This window comes from Haemaphysalis longicornis, unplaced genomic scaffold, assembly GCF_048455015.1.
Source record: "Haemaphysalis longicornis isolate Haplotype H1 unplaced genomic scaffold, Haemaphysalis longicornis Haplotype H1 scaffold_12, whole genome shotgun sequence".
NCBI classification, from domain to species: Eukaryota; Metazoa; Arthropoda; class Arachnida; order Ixodida; family Ixodidae; genus Haemaphysalis; species Haemaphysalis longicornis.
Genome location: NW_027526225.1, coordinates 91,728,726 through 91,745,783, shown reverse-complemented (window position 1 = coordinate 91,745,783; position 17,058 = coordinate 91,728,726). Strand labels below are relative to the sequence as shown.

General features: G+C 45.4%; 1 protein-coding gene across 2 annotated transcripts in view; it reads left to right on the top strand.

The window, feature by feature from the left end:
- Nucleotides 1-17,058, top strand: part of LOC144163018 (uncharacterized) — a 67,341-nt gene that overhangs the window by 9,394 nt on the left and 40,889 nt on the right. The window contains exons 2-8 of one of the 2 annotated variants that reach the window (XM_077693793.1): nt 7,965-8,001; nt 8,807-8,981; nt 10,548-10,665; nt 10,733-10,811; nt 11,508-11,597; nt 11,751-11,871; nt 13,950-14,024. In XM_077693793.1, coding sequence (XP_077549919.1) covers nt 8,000-8,001; nt 8,807-8,981; nt 10,548-10,665; nt 10,733-10,811; nt 11,508-11,597; nt 11,751-11,871; nt 13,950-14,024 — 660 coding nt within the window. In that variant the 5' untranslated portion in view covers nt 7,965-7,999. Of the gene's footprint in view, nt 1-7,964; nt 8,002-8,795; nt 8,982-10,547; nt 10,666-10,732; nt 10,812-11,507; nt 11,598-11,750; nt 11,872-13,949; nt 14,025-17,058 lie in introns of both variants that reach the window. The other variant, XM_077693794.1, reaches the window with a different exon arrangement.

The window sequence follows — 17,058 nt, the reverse complement described above, 5'->3', positions numbered from 1 at the left end:
GCATTACGCCTTGTGATTAAGCGACTCCGTTGGTACGTTACAGCCAGGGTGCCGTTACATTGGCTGGAAGGAAGCCGTGGTAAAGGCTAAAGAACGCGTTTCCGTTGCGTCAGTTCCGGTCAGTGGCGTATGCAGGATTTCGTTTCAGGAGGAGGCCGGAACACGGAGAAAAGAAGGGGAAAAAGTAAAATGAATAAAATAAAAAAACGCCTAAAATCTATAAAAAAAACTTAAGCATTCATTGGGGTGCATTATAGGCGGCAGTGTAGTAAATTATTTGTATTTTTAACGACATCGCAAAATGACCGCCCGTGTTGAGATCAGACGTCCCATTTGCGCGGTATCGTTCGGTCGTCACTTGCGAACGAACAATAAGTTTCAGTTGTCTTAATTGGACAATAAGCCGGGTCAGTGCTTTGTCGCGTCCCCCCCTGCTAACTCGTAGGGGGCCGCGACGCCAGTTGTTCCAGTACATCACATCCGTCGTGGATGTGATGCCGTGGTAAAGGCTAAAGAACGCGTTTCCGTTGCGTCAGTTCCGGTACATCACATCCGTCGCACCATTTCCGTGACGCTTCGAGCTTTGAAACAAGCTCTCTGTAAAGAAGACATATGCGGGCAGAATGTTCTCTGCGTATGTGTGTGTGAAAAGAACCGTAAAAGGCAAGAAGAACCGTAATCCTGGCTACTCGTACGTCACGTCCCGCGTTGGAGCACTTCGGACGTCACTCACGTCGTCAGACGGCGTCACGTTGACGCACGCAGTGGCTGGGTTAAACGAACGTGGACTCGAAAAAACAAACGGCACGGGCGGAAACGAACAAAAGTGAGAGCTTAGGCAAGAAAGAGCCCGTGGGTATAATATACGACGTGTTCCGAGGTCGTGCGATTCGCCCGAGTCCCCCGGTCGCGAGGAGAGAAGAAGTGTCGCTCTATATCGGGACTACTGCCGCGGCTTAAAAATAAAACGCCACTCCCGGGCGAAAATAAGCGAACCAAAAAATTAGGCAGCCCTAAAGCTGCCCGTCTGTCTGAGCTCTCCTCCCCCTCTCCACGTGGTCACAAGTGTCTTCCTGTGCTCCCCTGGAAGCAGCCCCGAGGTCTCTCGTTCGTGTTGTGTCACAGCCGAACTGTTGTGTCGTGTTGTGTCACACCGGTTGCGATGTATACCTGTATACATCTCATGATAGACGTTTTGTAGGTGTATTAGAAGCTTACAACATCAGTCAGTTAGGAAAAACGTCTTGTACACGTTGAGGTTCGTATGTCTTCTAGCCATCTTAGTAAACTTCTCGACGTCTCACGTAGCTCAAGACGTCGGAGATCTTGCACAGGTGTCCTGTAGCTATCTTTCTTAAGACATACAGAAATAGACGTCTTATAGGTAACTTTCATAGCGCAAGATGTCTAAGACCATGCGAGACCATGGTAGACATCTCTAAGACGCCTTGTGTCCAGTGGGGTAGCGCATTCGTGTACGCTGTAAAATCATTTACACCCTTAAGGGCACTGTCTATAACTGCAACACCCACAAAACTCCGCAAAAACCCCAGAAAACACATTAAAAGGGTGTTATAACGCCCTTACACGCTAGCAAAAACCAAAGAAAATACCCTTTTTAAGGGTGTTTCGTCGTTTATAACACCCTTAAAGGCCAACTGCACTCAAATTTTCGACAGCGTAAAAAAATGTCACCTAAAGTGCACATAAAAAGAGGGCGAAATGCAAAATAACACGTTTCAAACATGAACGCGAGTGACGCAAACGGCTAACGACACTGGCGTTTTCGGAACCGGAACTAAATAGAAGAGCGGCCATTACCGGCGGCCGGACGTGACGTACGTGATGGAACGGAAGCGGCAGCGCTAGAGCCGGTGGCTGCTCACCGCCGGCTTCAAATGCGCGTGGTAGCGTCGCGTTTCGCACTGTTATTTCCATAGAAGAACTTCCACTAACGCTTGCCCAGAATAATGGAGTTAGGCGCAATTTCAGCATCGCGTTGCTATCAATTGGACTGTCCGACGGTAATTTTTTGCCATCAGAATAACGGCTGGAGTAGCATCTTGGCATTGCGATTAAAAAAGCGGACACTGATTTGCAAAGCTACTTGCTCGTACGATATCGAAAAGTAGCTTTCGTTAGCCGGCGCCTCGGCTATCACATCGCTCTCTTTGAAGGGAACAAACCACACGCGGGCGAAACAGCTTTGTGAATGTCGGCCTAATATTATTTGCCTCGCTGCAAATCGAGAATCGAATTATGAAAGTGGCCTGAAACTATAAGCCAGCTTCCATAGCTAAATGATGCACTAAAACACGAAAAAGTTTCCCATCTAACGCTGTTTTCTATTTTCACCAGAGACGTGCTGTTGAAAACATTTTACGTTCAATTAAATAAATCTAACACTCTGACACTTCACTTGGGAATTGAAAAAAATGTAGTTATCTAGTTTATTGTTTTGGAGAGGAGCAGTTTCGTTAGCTCTCGCACTTCGCGAAGAAGACGGCCGATATTTGTGCGGATGTATTTGTTACTACGAGAAAGGCTGATTTTGGTTCACTTAGCGAGTGAGGCAAATGTCACGCCAATGTTTATACCCGCGTGTACAACAACTCTAGTTAGGTGGTCAAAGTTTTGGAAAGGTCTAAAGGATGGAGGTGGCGTTGTGCCAGCCGAAATATGGCTAATATTGGACGCAGAAGTGCAAGCGGTCAAGAATGCATAAAATATCTTTTTTATTTTCTGTGGTAGATGCAATAGGAATGACAAATGTAAGGTAAGTACTTTCTCCGCGCTATTTTTTTCTTTGAGTAAAATAGTATTTTCAAGTAAAAAAGGTTGTGCTAACTCCAACACGTTCGTAAAGCCGTGGATAGTTTGTAGGCTTCTAATCTTTTTTTATGGCATTTAAGGAAATGGCGGATATTGCCGTCTATGCGGTTAGTTTTAAACATGTGATGGCGACACCGGTACAGCGTGCTGGTGTTGCAGAGAAACCCCTGGCGAACGCATCCCTGCGCCCGGCGGAGCGCCCTGCAAGTCACCGTACAAGCGCGAGCTTCACTGGACAGGTTCCCCGGCCTCCCGTTCTTGTGAACCACTTCAAGCTTTTTAACACGAAAGTCTTGTATTCTCGGATACACAAATATTTCAAAGGCGTCATATCCGTCACGGAAGTGACGCCCGTTCAACGAAGCAAGCGGCCTGTAAAAGATGCACCCCTGAACACAGGGTCTTCTTGCGGGGAAGCAACCTTTAGAACTAAAGAGTACGTTATACTTCGGGTTGTTCGTTTTCGGGTTTTCTATTTTAATACGGAAGGGTTTTATGCCGGGAAACACCAAGATTTCCATGAGGTCGTATCCGTAACGGAAATGACGCAAGTACACCTTTGCCGAAACGACCCGCCAGCAGGACGTCGCTCGCCGAGCACACCCACAAGACAGCCGCCGACCCGCAAATCATGCACAGCTGCAAATTTCGCTGCACATTTCACTTTCGTACTTTACCGATTCCTATGACAGAGGAATCAACCACAGTTTTTCGAAGTTCCCAGAGATAAAAGCGTCTGTGCAGCCTTCCGCCGTGCTTGTGGGTCACAAACATGGCAGCTATGAAGACGTCAGTGCAAGCTATCTTATATATACCGGCGCAAAAGGCTAGGCTAGGGAAGAGGACAAGCAAGGGAGCACCGTGGACGATGTCTGGGAACTAGAATGCTAATTGGAAGCAGGGACAAAACACCGCGCATTTGTGGTTGCCTGTGGAAACTTTAGCAGTTAAGTAAAAACTCCATAGGTGGTCCGACTGCGCAGGTGATCGTTCCTCCCCCCCCCCCTTCCTAAAAAAAACCTTAGCGTTACGCCACACAGTGGATGGATGGGTGCATGAAAATAACCATTGCCCGCTCGTTATAGAAGCACATGCGGTGTACATTTATGTGTACGGTTACCGGTTTATTGGACTGATTAAGCGGGCTGTCAGTCTGCTTCATCCGTAGCTACGCATCGCGCGTGTGGTTCTGACATACTGTATCGCTACGTGGGTACTCAGAGATAGACAGAACTCCACTTTGCGTCCGGCTTTCTGTCACCCTAAAGTACACTGTAAAATTATTTATTCTAGCAAGAAAAAAAAAACACCCCTTCAAAGGGTTGTAATAGAGGACAAAACACCCTGTCAAAGCGTTTTCGCTAGGGTGTAAGAATGATAAGCAGTAATTTATCCAGAATTTCGATTTTGGGGGGTTTGAAATCCTGGGAGAAGGGGTGGGGGGGGGGGGAATGTCGAAATACTTCTGGGGGGGGGGAGGTGTTGGGTGCTGTATAAACCTTTGATGCTATAGTAGACTCTCTTTAAAAAGTTTTGTTGAGTTTTTTTTGCTAGGATGTAAAGACGCTAATTATAGACAGCGAAAATTCCTTTTAAGTGTGTCAGTCATTTTGCAGCGCACCTCGACAACGCGGGATTACACTCGCTGCCTTCTTCTGTAGAGTCCTCGTAGTTTTTCAAATCATTTGTGAGTCATCAGTTTGTGCGTATTCCTGTTGGGGTTCGTACTCGTTGAGCATCGTGTTCTAACGTAAATTTTGGTCGCGTTCTATACGTGCGCGGCACGGTATTTTACCACTTTATTCCTTCAGTTCGAACATATTTATCTGGTTTGTAATGCATACGAATTGAAATCCCGCCGCGCGGGCACCTCTGATGGCGTGTTGATCCACTGCGCTTTTAAACAGAAGAGCAGCATACTTTTTAATGCCATTTGAAAGACACCTCGATGCCGCAGGAAACCTTCTGGTGTTGGGAAAGCCATGTCGATGTCTTATTTCTATTAAAATTGGAATGAGATAATTCACAATATGGTGACAAAGTAATTGCAGGTGTATCGAACGAGCTAATTATTATCCGTTGTTTTTTTTACTTTTGCGTGCGTGAACTGAGTTGCGGCTAGATCGGGACGTACCAGGCGTAAAACCGCAGAATTCGATCCGCGCCTGGGATTTGACAGCGAACGAACCTGGGCGAATGAATCGTTTTCGAATGATTTTGCAATGTTCGCTCGGTTTGTTCGTGTGTACGCCTGCCTGCCTGCATGCGCGCGCGTCCGGCTTCCAGTCGAACGAGTTCACTGGCTTCCGCGATGCCGTTATAATTCGCGCCGATCCGATATTACGGTCGCGCGGCTCGACTCCAGTCGTCACCTATAATTGAGTCGGAGCGCGCGTGCACCAACGACACGACAGCGAACAGGAATCCCCCCCCCACCGGAAAGAGGCTGCAGGGAAGCCCGGGCACGCTAATTATCTCCGGCGAGATCTCTGGGTGCTCCTTTCCCGGAGATGCTGCCCGCCTGATTTAATCTTCGGCAACTGGCGCACCGACAAATAATCGTTATACGAGCTGCTCCACCGGCACTGGCGTCGCGGTGGTTATTGCGCCGGCTCCTCCCCCCCGGAATAGTTGCTATCTCTCGTTGGCAAGTGAGCGGGCTGGATGGATCGGCTCGCTTCTCGTTGGCGCCTCCGAAAGGTGTTTTAATTGGATTGGAAGGAGCCGAATGACATTTCCAGTGCTATTTGTGCTTGGTCCTGCTTTTCTCACTGCTTTGCGGAGGGCTCGCGTGCACGCGGAAGTTTGCAATGCGCCCGCTGCGGGCGCATCGTCTGCGCATGCGCGGGGCGCGGACGAAGTCCTCAGGACAGGAAACCGGCTTCGTCAAAAACTTTTGCGATTCTTTTAAGCGCTGCATTGGTTAAAGCGATTTGGCATAAAGCGATTTTGTTGTAACGATAATACATATATCTACGAATCCCATTATCGCCATGATTGCGTGTTCGTGCATGATGTGTCATTATGGGATACGCAGGCCCATCCACTCATGCATAGACACGCACATGTTGAAGCAACGCATGCATGAACGGTTCCATGATTACGTGATCACGTACAAATGTTAGACATTTAACGTGCTCCAGTACGGCTGCAATGCGCTTTGAGCGTGTCTCGATCAAAGTTGGTGTCACATTTCTCAGAAGTTGGTAACTGACACTTTAGCACGTATACAGTCTCGCGCGTACACAACCAAACAAAGCGCTACATGCCGTTAACAGGGTGGTTTGCCTATTGGTTCCGCTGTTTCTTTTCACAGGGTTCGACAACTCTCCCTATACAATAAGCAGTGCTTGACTCTTTTTCAAAAATAACCCCCGTGTGGAGTAATATCTGGTTTGTCGCCTCTGCTCTTAGTTCCGTCCCTGCGCTGTTCAACTTAATGCACTCTTCTTAGCCGGGTTGAAACCACGACTGGTCGTGGTTGAAACACCCGAAAAGCAAGGGTGTATAAACGCACCGAGTAGCCAATTCATTAATTGCTGGTGACAAAACAAACAAGAATGGTGCCTTTGTTTCCATCAGTAAGGGAGCAAACAAGTTTCTAATGAGAGAGTAAAGGAGTGCTACCTACGAGTAGGGGAACAGTTTTAGTTTGCTCAACAAGAATGGTGCTTTTGTTTTCGTCAGTAAGGGAGCAAAGAGGTTTCTAATGAGAGAGAGTGTTACGGCTAGGGGAACGGCTGTAGTTTATGGCCGTGGAACAAGGGCTCTCTGCGGATACATGTGCACACTGTGTTTTTGTTTTCACCAATGCGAAATTCAAAATGCACCTTTCATTCTCGTTGGTGACTGCTTTATCGAAACTGCAACAGAGAACACACAACGCATTTTCAATATACCTCCGTCATTTAAATACCGAAGATGCAAGATTCCCCACGCTATAGATGAAATCCTACATATGCCAGTGGCAGCGCAGGCCTGCATATGTTGTGTTGTTGTGTACAATAAGCAGTGCTTGACTCTTTTTTTTTTTAGAATAACCCCCGTGTGGAGTAATATCCGGCGCTGAAAGTCACTCTTCTTAGCCGAGTTGAAACACCGGAAAAACAAGGGTGTAAAAACGCACCGAGTAGCCATTTTATTGCTGGTTACCAAACAAACAAGTGGCAGTGATTCTTGGTGACTTTAAGAGTAATTCCTGCTCAAACCCAGCACTGGTTCTTTCTTTTTTGCTTCTGCCTCCCTTTCGTATTGTTTATTCAAAGTGCCTCACCTATTGTGCACCGTTTAAAGCTTTTGTGTCTGCTGAATCTAGTCTTTAGCATGCAGTCTGTCTAAATTATAAATACAGTCGAACCTCGTTATATATAACAAAGCGGTATCGGGACAGCAAATTAGTTATATCTGATATTCGTTGTAACAGTAGAGGTAAAGATCGGCTCTAATAAATCGACAATCTGGCTTGCACAAAAATACTTGATACAAGAATGCATTTTTTAATGCTTCGAATTCACTATAAACCAGGTGACCCTTACCTTTCTCCTTGTTGCATTTCAAGCTCAATGAACCGGAACACGAGTACGTGAAATTACAACATAACAAAGTTAACTTGACAGAACAGGCCTGCGTCTTTATTTATTTGATGAAGAATGGTATCTTCATCTGGTGTGTACTCACATCACTGAGCAGGATGGAGTTTTCCGCAGTGTCCACAAACAAAAAGGCTTTTATACATCTACAGTTTCGGATTCCGGAGGGTTTTTCCAAGTAGCTCCTCAGCTTACTGATGAAATATTTCTGCGTTATATCCAATATCGCGAGCTGCTTTTACGGTTTCGGTGTCGTTACAAAATAATAAATGGAATTGAAATATAGCGTGACCAACCAAAGTTCGTATTTAGTTCGCTATAGTGGATAATTCGCTATATCAGTGTTCGTTATAACGAGGTTCAACTGTATATGGCTTAGTAATTATAAACATTTCAACGAGCAACAGCTAATTGTGTGTTAACAGTGTGGTTTAACGGTGTCTTTGTTAAACCTTTATGCTTTACTATTAACATTTTTCAGTGAGAACTATTTGACATTTGGCTGACATTTCTTAACCGAGACCCATTGCTTTTCATTTGCAGTTCGTCTTGGAACACCACTGTTGAGGCGTCCGCAAATGTAAGTTCCATCTCACTTCAGCTGATATCACCTAGCAGGTGTTCAGTGCTCATCAGAAAGAGTCTTCCAGCATTTGAGTTTGTCATGTTTCTACTTATATCTCTGGTCTTCTTCGAGTCCCAGTATTACCGAATGGGTTGTAAGAGCACGCATGTCATTTTTTGTTAGGAAGGTAGGGCCAGTAGAGGGTAGCCAAATCTTTCTGTTTCATGAGAATGCCGTTAAGCCGTAGCTGATGAGGAGGCAACATACTTAGTACAGCACAGTAGTAAAGCTTGGCTTTTTACAGTAATAAATGCTGACTTCAGGGTTTTACTTATCTAAATTTAAGCTAACTTCTAGCTTAAGCAGATTTCTGCTAACGAGGTTTTACTGCAGCTTGGAGAGTGGTTGGAATGTTTTAGTTCTTTGGTGATGTGTTAGCCTCTATACTCGGTTAAAACTCAAGAACGACACCATCTCATGTAGTGTATCACTCCGCCAAAGCGCCGAACCCGTGACGTCAGTGCGCGCGCGTTTTGAAAGAGGTTTGCTATGAATGCGTGATATCGTCTGTTGTTTGTGTCGTCACTGGAGTCGTTTATAAGCATATTAAGTCCAAAAAATCACGGGAACGGCTCACGCCATGTTCAAAATATCCCCAGTAACGCCCTACTTGCGCCGCGCGGAGAAACATCCGGCTACGGTGATAAGGCACAGCGACAACTTCTGGTGCCGTTCTTTATACATAAAACAGTACATGAGAATTAATTCCCACAGCAATATTTTAAGTGTTTATGAACGTAACAAGACAGGCTTGATGCAGGGGGATGGGCCCGGTGTTCCGGCACTGCCCCTGCCTGCGCCCCGTGCGGGAGGAAGTGCGCGTGCTGGACTATGCACACCACGGCCTCGAGGACGTCCCCTCCGAGGTGTTCAACCACGAGCGCACCCTCGAGGAGCTCTGCCTCAACGCCAACCAGATCAAGGACCTGCCCAGGGTCAGTCTCTCTCTGCCAGCAGCAGCCAACTCGACAAGGGCCTGAGCCCCGAAGCGCATTTCGAAAGGAGATCGCGATTACTGCTCGACATCGTCTGCTTTTTCTCATCTACCGTATTTTTTCGAACATAAGGCGAGGATTTTTTCCAAAATCAGTTTTTCTCAAACTCATACCCCACCTTATATTCTAAGCTCAGTATATAAATATCTCCTTGGCGATTTTTTTTTTACTCTCCAAACTGCGCCCTCGCCATGTAATCGGGGCCGCCTTATAATCGAACAAATATGGTAGTTTGTTTGTCATCGCTGCAGAAGCGTAGACGCAGATTAAGGCAGAAAAGTCATAGAAATGACTCGTGTGTCGTTCAGAATACTCGCAGTAACGCACTCTTTGCGCTGTGCAGAGGAACAGGTGGCTACGGTTATGAGGCGCAGGAGCAACCTCCAGTGTAGTTTCTAAGTTGTACCCAGGCACATTTGTGAGCTAGGGTGTTATTGCAGAGTTTCGGTAGGCTTTCTGCTAGTGACCTGAGCATTTCTTTTTTTTTTTTTTTTTTTCATTTTATATTTTTGATTACTGGTAATTTGTGCACTCTAACTGTGATGAAGACATTGGCTGTTCCCAACTAGCCCTACTTGCAGTCCTTGCACCGTGTGTCTGAGGTTTCCAGCTAATTTAGCCTCCTCTCTGATCGATTTAGACGTTTAAATTTCTCGTACCAGATTTCAGCAAGTCAGGTTTCCAGCTAATTTAGACTCCTCTCCGACTGGTCTGAACATTTGAGGGGGGACATGGCTCTTAAAACAATTTCTTTTAATTTTTAGGCAAACTCTGTGAAACTCGTCAGTCTCTTGCTGCTTTTCCCCCACTGATTTCAAATATGGCATTATTTTTTGAGTCAGTCAATTAGTTACCAAGATAGAGATAATTAGTCATTTTTGGAGGACCAGTAGATGAGGCAGTGTTAGTAATAAAAGTGTAACCTTTATATTTTCCAATACTATGAACCCTGGTGATTGCAATAAGAGAATCAGTTTTTTGATGCACTGCTTAGAACTAATTTTACAGCTCATTGAACTTTGGTGGTACCAGTGGCAAGGAACCATTTTGAGTGACCAAGGTTCAGGGAGCTGTAAAATTAGTTCCAAGTGGTGCATCAAAAAACTAAATTCTCATTGCAATCACCGGGGTTCATAAATTATAAAATATAAAGATTACAGTTTTATGGCTAACACTGTGTTGTCTGTTGTTCCTCCAAAAATGACTAATTATCTCTAACTATCTTGGTAACTAATTGACTTGCTCAAAAAATAATGGCATAATAAGTGAAAAAAAAAAAAGCAGCAAGACTGACACGTTTTACAGAGCTTACTTAAAAATTAAGAGTTGTTTTAAGAGACCTACTGTAATGTAAAACGTAGCATTTGACCTGCTTCGGTATGTAAAGCCTTGTTCAAGGCATTACTGTTCATGAGTTCTTCCGCGATAGTAGTTCGCATGAACTTTGTGCTGTCTCCTACCTCTCTTGTAATTATATCCGATGAGCGCGCGCGTTTTCTTTTCCAGCCACTATTTCACTGCCACGGACTAAGAAAGCTGAATCTAAGCGACAACGACATACAGACACTACCTCCAGCCATATCCTCACTCATCAGTCTAGAAGAGCTAGACATCAGCAAAAACAGTAAGTGCCTCGACCCATTAGCATGTCATCGTTGGACAGCGAAGCAAATTGCGTCTTTCTGTTCCAGATGTGATAGAAATTCCCGACAACATCAAGGGCTGCAAATGCCTGGCCATAGTCGATGCAAGCGTCAACCCTGTGGGAAAGTGAGTAGTTTGAGAACTCTGTGTTGTAGCATGTGGACTTGCAGTTTAAAACAAGTACCAGCACTGAATGACATTGAGCAGGAGAAAAACAAAAAAATCAACACTGTATCATTTAGTGCTGCTCATTCAGCTGCGCCTGTTAAGCTAGTCAAATTGGCTACTTCGAATTCAGTACACAAATTGAGTGATTGATTGATTGATTGATTGTAGGGTTTAACGTGCCGATGCAACGCAGGCGATGAGGCGCGCCGTAGTGGAGGGCTGTGGATTAATTTTGACCACCTGGGGATCCTTAACGTACGCCGCAATCTGATGCGCACGGGCATTTTTGCTTTTTGCCTACGGGCGTTTTTTGCTTTTTAATGCACAAATGTTAAAATGAACGAGTGAAAAATCATGAAGAAAGACTGTGCACCTCCTTTTTGCATTAATTCTGTGTTTTTTATCTGCACAACTCATATGCATAGATAGTCAACCTTTCAAAGTTTGCCTATACGTTGTATAGATTTCAATGAAATGAACAGTTGGTCAGAACCTTCCCCCTGTCTTTTTCTTTTTTTTTTCTGATGTCCTGCTGGTCTAAAGGTAACTTGATGCTAATAGGAAAAGCCCAGCTAGTGTCGTGGCTGTAAGCTTTGCTGAAAAAACAGCAGCATTACTCCGAAGGTTACAAACGAGAAATTCCCGTTTTCGCAGGCTGCCAGAAGGCTTTACCCAGCTCATAAACATTGAGCAACTCTATCTGAATGACACCTTCCTGGAGTATCTGCCCGCAAATTTTGGGAGGTATGTATTCACCCATGAGATTTCTTGCACTGCGTCACAATTTTGTGGTGGTGTTTTTTGTGAAACTACCCACTATTCTTCTCTTTAAGAATAGCGGAGTGCAATCCAGTGTGTTTTAAGCCAGCTCTGATGAACTTCCAATGTTTCCCGCAGGCTGTCAAAGTTAAAAATCTTGGAGCTGCGGGAGAACCATCTCAAAGTCCTTCCCAAGTCTATGGCACGGCTGACGGAGCTATCACGCCTCGACATTGGCCAGAACGACTTTTCAGAGTTGGTGCGTACGTGCTACGTTGTCTAAAATTGCGAGGAATAATGTGGCGATAAAATAGGCGCTGCCTTATTGCTTCCGGATCTTCCAAATGACGAAGCACTGATATAAGTTACCCACAAAAAACTGTGGCGGAGTTTGTCATAGAGCGCACGCTTATCGTGGATAGGCAGTACACCCGCTTCCAAATTTATGGGTAGTTCCTCTGCCTCACACCTTATAATACCCCTGTCACACGGCAAATCTGTCATTCAAAGTGAATGACATTAGCTGTTAATGACATTCACTTTGGCCACGTGGGTGTACACGGCGAAACAAATGTCATTTATCGATTGTGATAGCGGTGACGATTAGTGAGCTCGCAAAACCGCAAAATTATATTTCAAGTGCATCTAGAATGTTTCCACCCATACTATTTTTTAAAAACATAGTGAAGGATGAGTTTTTTAAAGATAAAAATAAGCAAATCATTGGTTCAGGTGACATCAGTAGAAATCACAAGTTGAGACAAGTCCGCAAAAAATCCGTATTAGAGTAGAGTGTGCACTGGGGATGAGATTTTATTTTTTGTTAGCACTTGTTTGTCTTTCTTTATTTGAAAAACAACAGGAAGAAGAAAATATAAGTTTGCTGACAGTTTTTAAAAACAGTATTTTTTGGTTTATTACTGAATTTTCTCGTCTAGTGACGCGCCACTGCTGTTGAGGCTACTCATTTGGCCGCCAACGGAGGTCCGGTACGTCAGTTTGCTGCTAAATGTCATTCGCCTCAGATGTCATTCGGTATTGTCGTGCAGCGCCGAATTAATGACATTTAGAGCGAATGACATCTGCTCTAAATGTCGTTAAGTCTGCCGTGTAACAGGGGTATTAGTCTGCCCAGTTAGTCCCCGATATCGCTGAGTTGTTAAAAGTTAGAATTGGCTCCTTGCTTCATTATGTTGACACTTCATTCAATTGAAAATTCATACCTAGCAGGCCGAAACAATACAAGTTTATTCTTGCAAGTTGTAAGCATTCATTAACAACAGCCCTCAAAGTAATCTGTTACATTTTTTTTTCGGTACCCTAGATAAACTAAGTTGATTGGGCTATCAATAATTTTACCTCAAGCACTGCATTCTGAATGAAAAATTGTCTGCCTGTGTAAATTGACCTGAATGTTATTGCCACAAGCAGCATTGAAGTTAGAAAAAGAGAAATTGTTTTGCCGTATACTAATAGAAAGAGAATATGCGTGGAGTTCAGCGGGCATAATGTATGTTAATCCTGTTAGGTTGTACAGTGGAATCTCGCTAAACCGTACCCGCATAAGCCATAGCTTTTTTTTATATGTAGTTAGCCGAATCCCCGACTCAGTTTCCCTTTGACAAAATGCATTCAGATAAACCATAGCGCCGGTTAGTACGTACTTTTTTCGCGTCCCCGTCAGGTACGGTGTAACAAGGTTTCATCGTACTGAGGTTTAACTGTACCTGGTTTTCTTATCTACTAGACACATTTTCTTCGCTGCATTCTAAAGCCTAACGGCCTTTAGAACACTACAGTCGGTTGAAAATTATTTAGCAGGACTCAGGTGCGAGTCAGTTGGTTCATGTTCATGAAAAACATGGAACAGTGCGAACGAAACAGTACCAAGGAATAGAACTCGTCTCAGACAGATGCGATTGTTAGACGGGTTCCTGTAATCAAAAACTTGTTGATCATGTTTTTTTTTTTGCCATCCATATCTTCTCGTCTTATAAACTCGTTCTTTTTTTTGGTGTAAATTTGCTTGTACGCTCGAAAAATAAAAACAGTTGGTAGCCGGCACCCGTCTGTATTCTACGTGTTTCTATTCCGCGATCCTGTTTTTTCGTTCGCACAGCTTTTTTTTTTCATGAAAATGATTGGTGATGCTCGGACAGTGCAACAGGTTTAAATATTATGAGAGCACTCCATTGTAGCAGCATAGTGGTTTCTTGGCATTCAGACACGCGTGCCTATCGTTATTTGTACAGTAGTATCACATTAAACGACGTCGGTGCTCATAGTGCCACGCTTTATTTATTGTTCTTTGAAATTGAGATGCTGTTGTCCTTTCAGCCCGAAGTCATCGGCAGCCTCCCGAGCCTGACGGAGCTTTGGTGTGACAGCAACAGGCTGACATCCTTGCCTTCGGTAGGCTTCTGTCTCTCCTGCTTCTAGGGATTAAATTTCTAGGGATTCTAGGGAGTCTGCTTCTAGGGATTAAAAAACGGATTAAATTGAGGTATTAAAAAACTGTGCCAGAGATCTCTCCTATTTTGCTTGAACAAGGTATCAAAAATGCAACATAAGAGGTGTAGGAAGGCTTTGACACCACACACAGAAGCCAGAGTCCCTGAAGAAGAGGTTTTCATGAAGGAGTTCTTTTTTAAGTGCAGAGCACTTTAGGGGCTGGCCTTGTCGTCAGTAGCTCGCTGGACCCAACACGCCGTTCCGTCGTCGCGGCGTAACCCAGAGGCTTCGAAAGCCAAGTGGTTTATATAGTCGTAAGCGTCCAAAACTCGTGAACTGCTGGCGCTTGTCATACATCTGCCCGTTGTTTAGCACGAAGAAAACTGCAGCTACATTTGAGGCAAAATATACGTAATTAACCGGCAGCGCCCGCGTTCATTTAGTTAGGAACGCTCATTGGGTTTGTTTTTATGATAGTAAGTGGTGGTGGTGATGGTGGTGATGTTTATTGACGGGTGGACCTAGCCTTGCGTGGTATGCCGGCAATTGCTCACCCGATCAGCACCTTTTTACCGCTATGCGCGGGAATTCACCATGCCTCGCTGAGGCTTGTGACACGTAAAAATTGCAGGATTAAATCAAAGATGTCCCTCCTCGTGATCCAATGGCCTTCCGGGAAAATTAAATCGTTCAAAGAGGCATGCGGAGCGGCCATCCTTCGCAGTTCTTTAAACAAAGCTAACCGCTCCTCCGCATGCTCTCGGCAGTCCATAATAAAATGACCGATGTCGCCTGTAGCACCACACGTTCCACACAGAGGTGAAGCAATAATGTTCAGCTTATGGAGCCACGCCGGTGTCCGTGCTGAGTTGGTCCGGATGCGGAACAGTAAGGTTGCCTCTGTCCTCTTCATTCCTTTTGTGACACAAGGTCGATGTTGTGGTCGCCAAAGAGAGCGAAAATGATCCTGTATGATTGTTTTTAAAATGCGCCGTTCATCTGGAGCCACCTTCAGAAGACGAGTGCACGATGTCGCTTCCCGAGCCAACTGGTCCGCAGCCTCGTTTCCAAGCACTCCTACGTGGGAAGGGACCCACTGGAAGCGAACGCGAAATCCGTTTTCCTTTATCTGCTGAAGAAGACGCAGGGAGCGTTGGCAAATTTTATCTGCTGGAAATCCAAGCTGCAAGAGTTGTAGGGCCGACTTGGAATCCGTTAGAATTACCGCATGCTGCACCCGAAGCAATTTGATCTTTTTCAAGGCCGCCTCGATCGCTATGCACTCTGCAGTTGTTGATGACGTCAACTGGTCAATGCGAGCCGCCCAGGAAACGTTCATGCCGGGAATCACAAAGGCCCCTGCGCTGGTATCGGCTTTTCTGTCGACAGATCCGTCCGTGAACACATGAACACAATCTCTGTACGACCGGTCCAAGCGCTCAAGTGCTAGCATTCTCGCTTCCGCCACTGGTGTATATCTCTTCGAGCGGATGCCCGGGATGGTGAGCTGACACTCCAAACTCTCGAAAGACCACGGTGGCTCCAAGCGATGTTGGTTCTTCCGCCGTTCGGGGTAGAGAATGCTGAGAGTGTTGAGCGCCGCGTATATGCGAGATTCCACCCTTAGGCGGAGACGCCTGAGCAAGGCCTTTCCGGCTGCGGACTCTCCCGGACAAGCTGCAAGACTCTCCCGGACAAGCTGCAAGAGTAACCGCTGAGATGCCATCAAACGAAGAGGTGGAAAATGGGACTCTTCCAGGACTTTTTTGTTTGCCGCCGCCTGGGGAACTCCTAGGGATATCTTAACGCCCTGTCGGTGCAGCGCTTCCAGACAAGCATACTGGGACTCCGAGGGAGACAAAACAGGTAGCTGGTAAAGAACCCGATTCAAGATGAGCGCCGAGTAGAGCCTAAGCATAGAAGATGGGTGACTCCCCCAGTTGGATCCAGCAATTCGTCGAAGCACATTTAAGCGGGGAACCATGGACGTGACAAGAGAATCCACGGCCTGCCTCCAGAATAATTTATAGTCGATGGTGACGCCGAGAAACTTCACACGAGTAGCTTGCCGGATTGGCAAGCCACCTAAAGTTAACTTGAGGCGCGTCGCTTTCTGTTTCTTTCCGGGAAACAAAACAAAGCAAGACTTTTCCGCGGAGACTGTTAGTCCCACTGACGAGAGATATGCTTGTACCGTACGAATCACTCCTTGAGCAATCATAGCCAACCGCTTGTGTTGATAACCTGAGATCCAGATGCATATGTCGTCGGCATATATTGATAAGTGCACTGACTTGCAGTCCTTTTTTACGGCTCGAGGGAGGCCCGCCATAGCCACATTGAAAAGTGTAGGAGACAGAACTCTTCCCTGTGGCACACCTCGCGATACACTTCTAGTGCTACTTAAAACGTCCCCTAATCGCACCTGCATAGAGCGGCCTGTGATGAAAGCGTGCACAAAGCGGAGGAGATTTCCTCCGTGAAAAAAAGTGGCCAGTGTAATGCCAGCACGTGCGGGAGAAAAAGCAAGCACAAAAGAACAGAACTCACGCTGGCACTGCTTCAAGCAGGGGGCGCGCGAGCACTGCAAAGGCGGGAAATTTGAATTGCATTGGGTGGTAGCAGTGAGCGGATAACGGTGCTACGGCCGGTTATGGCTAATCACTGCTCTGCACTTCCGGCAGCTTTCACATTGAGTGGAACGGCCTTAATTTTTCAATGGCTGCTTGTTGTGTGTATTTCTGATTAGTATTGATATTGCAATTCAAATAGGAGCCTCACATGGTTCCTGTAATTACTGCTGGGGAACAAATTGAAGTCACAAGTAAAGTAACAAGTCTTTCTTCTTTAGATGCTTCAAAAAAAATTTTGTATTGCCTTATTTTATTGTATTTGATACAATAGAATATAATTGGTCTAACTTCACTGTAACACTGTCACTCCTGTTTGGGCTCATTTGTGGCCTGTAGTATACTGTTATTAATTAATTGATTAG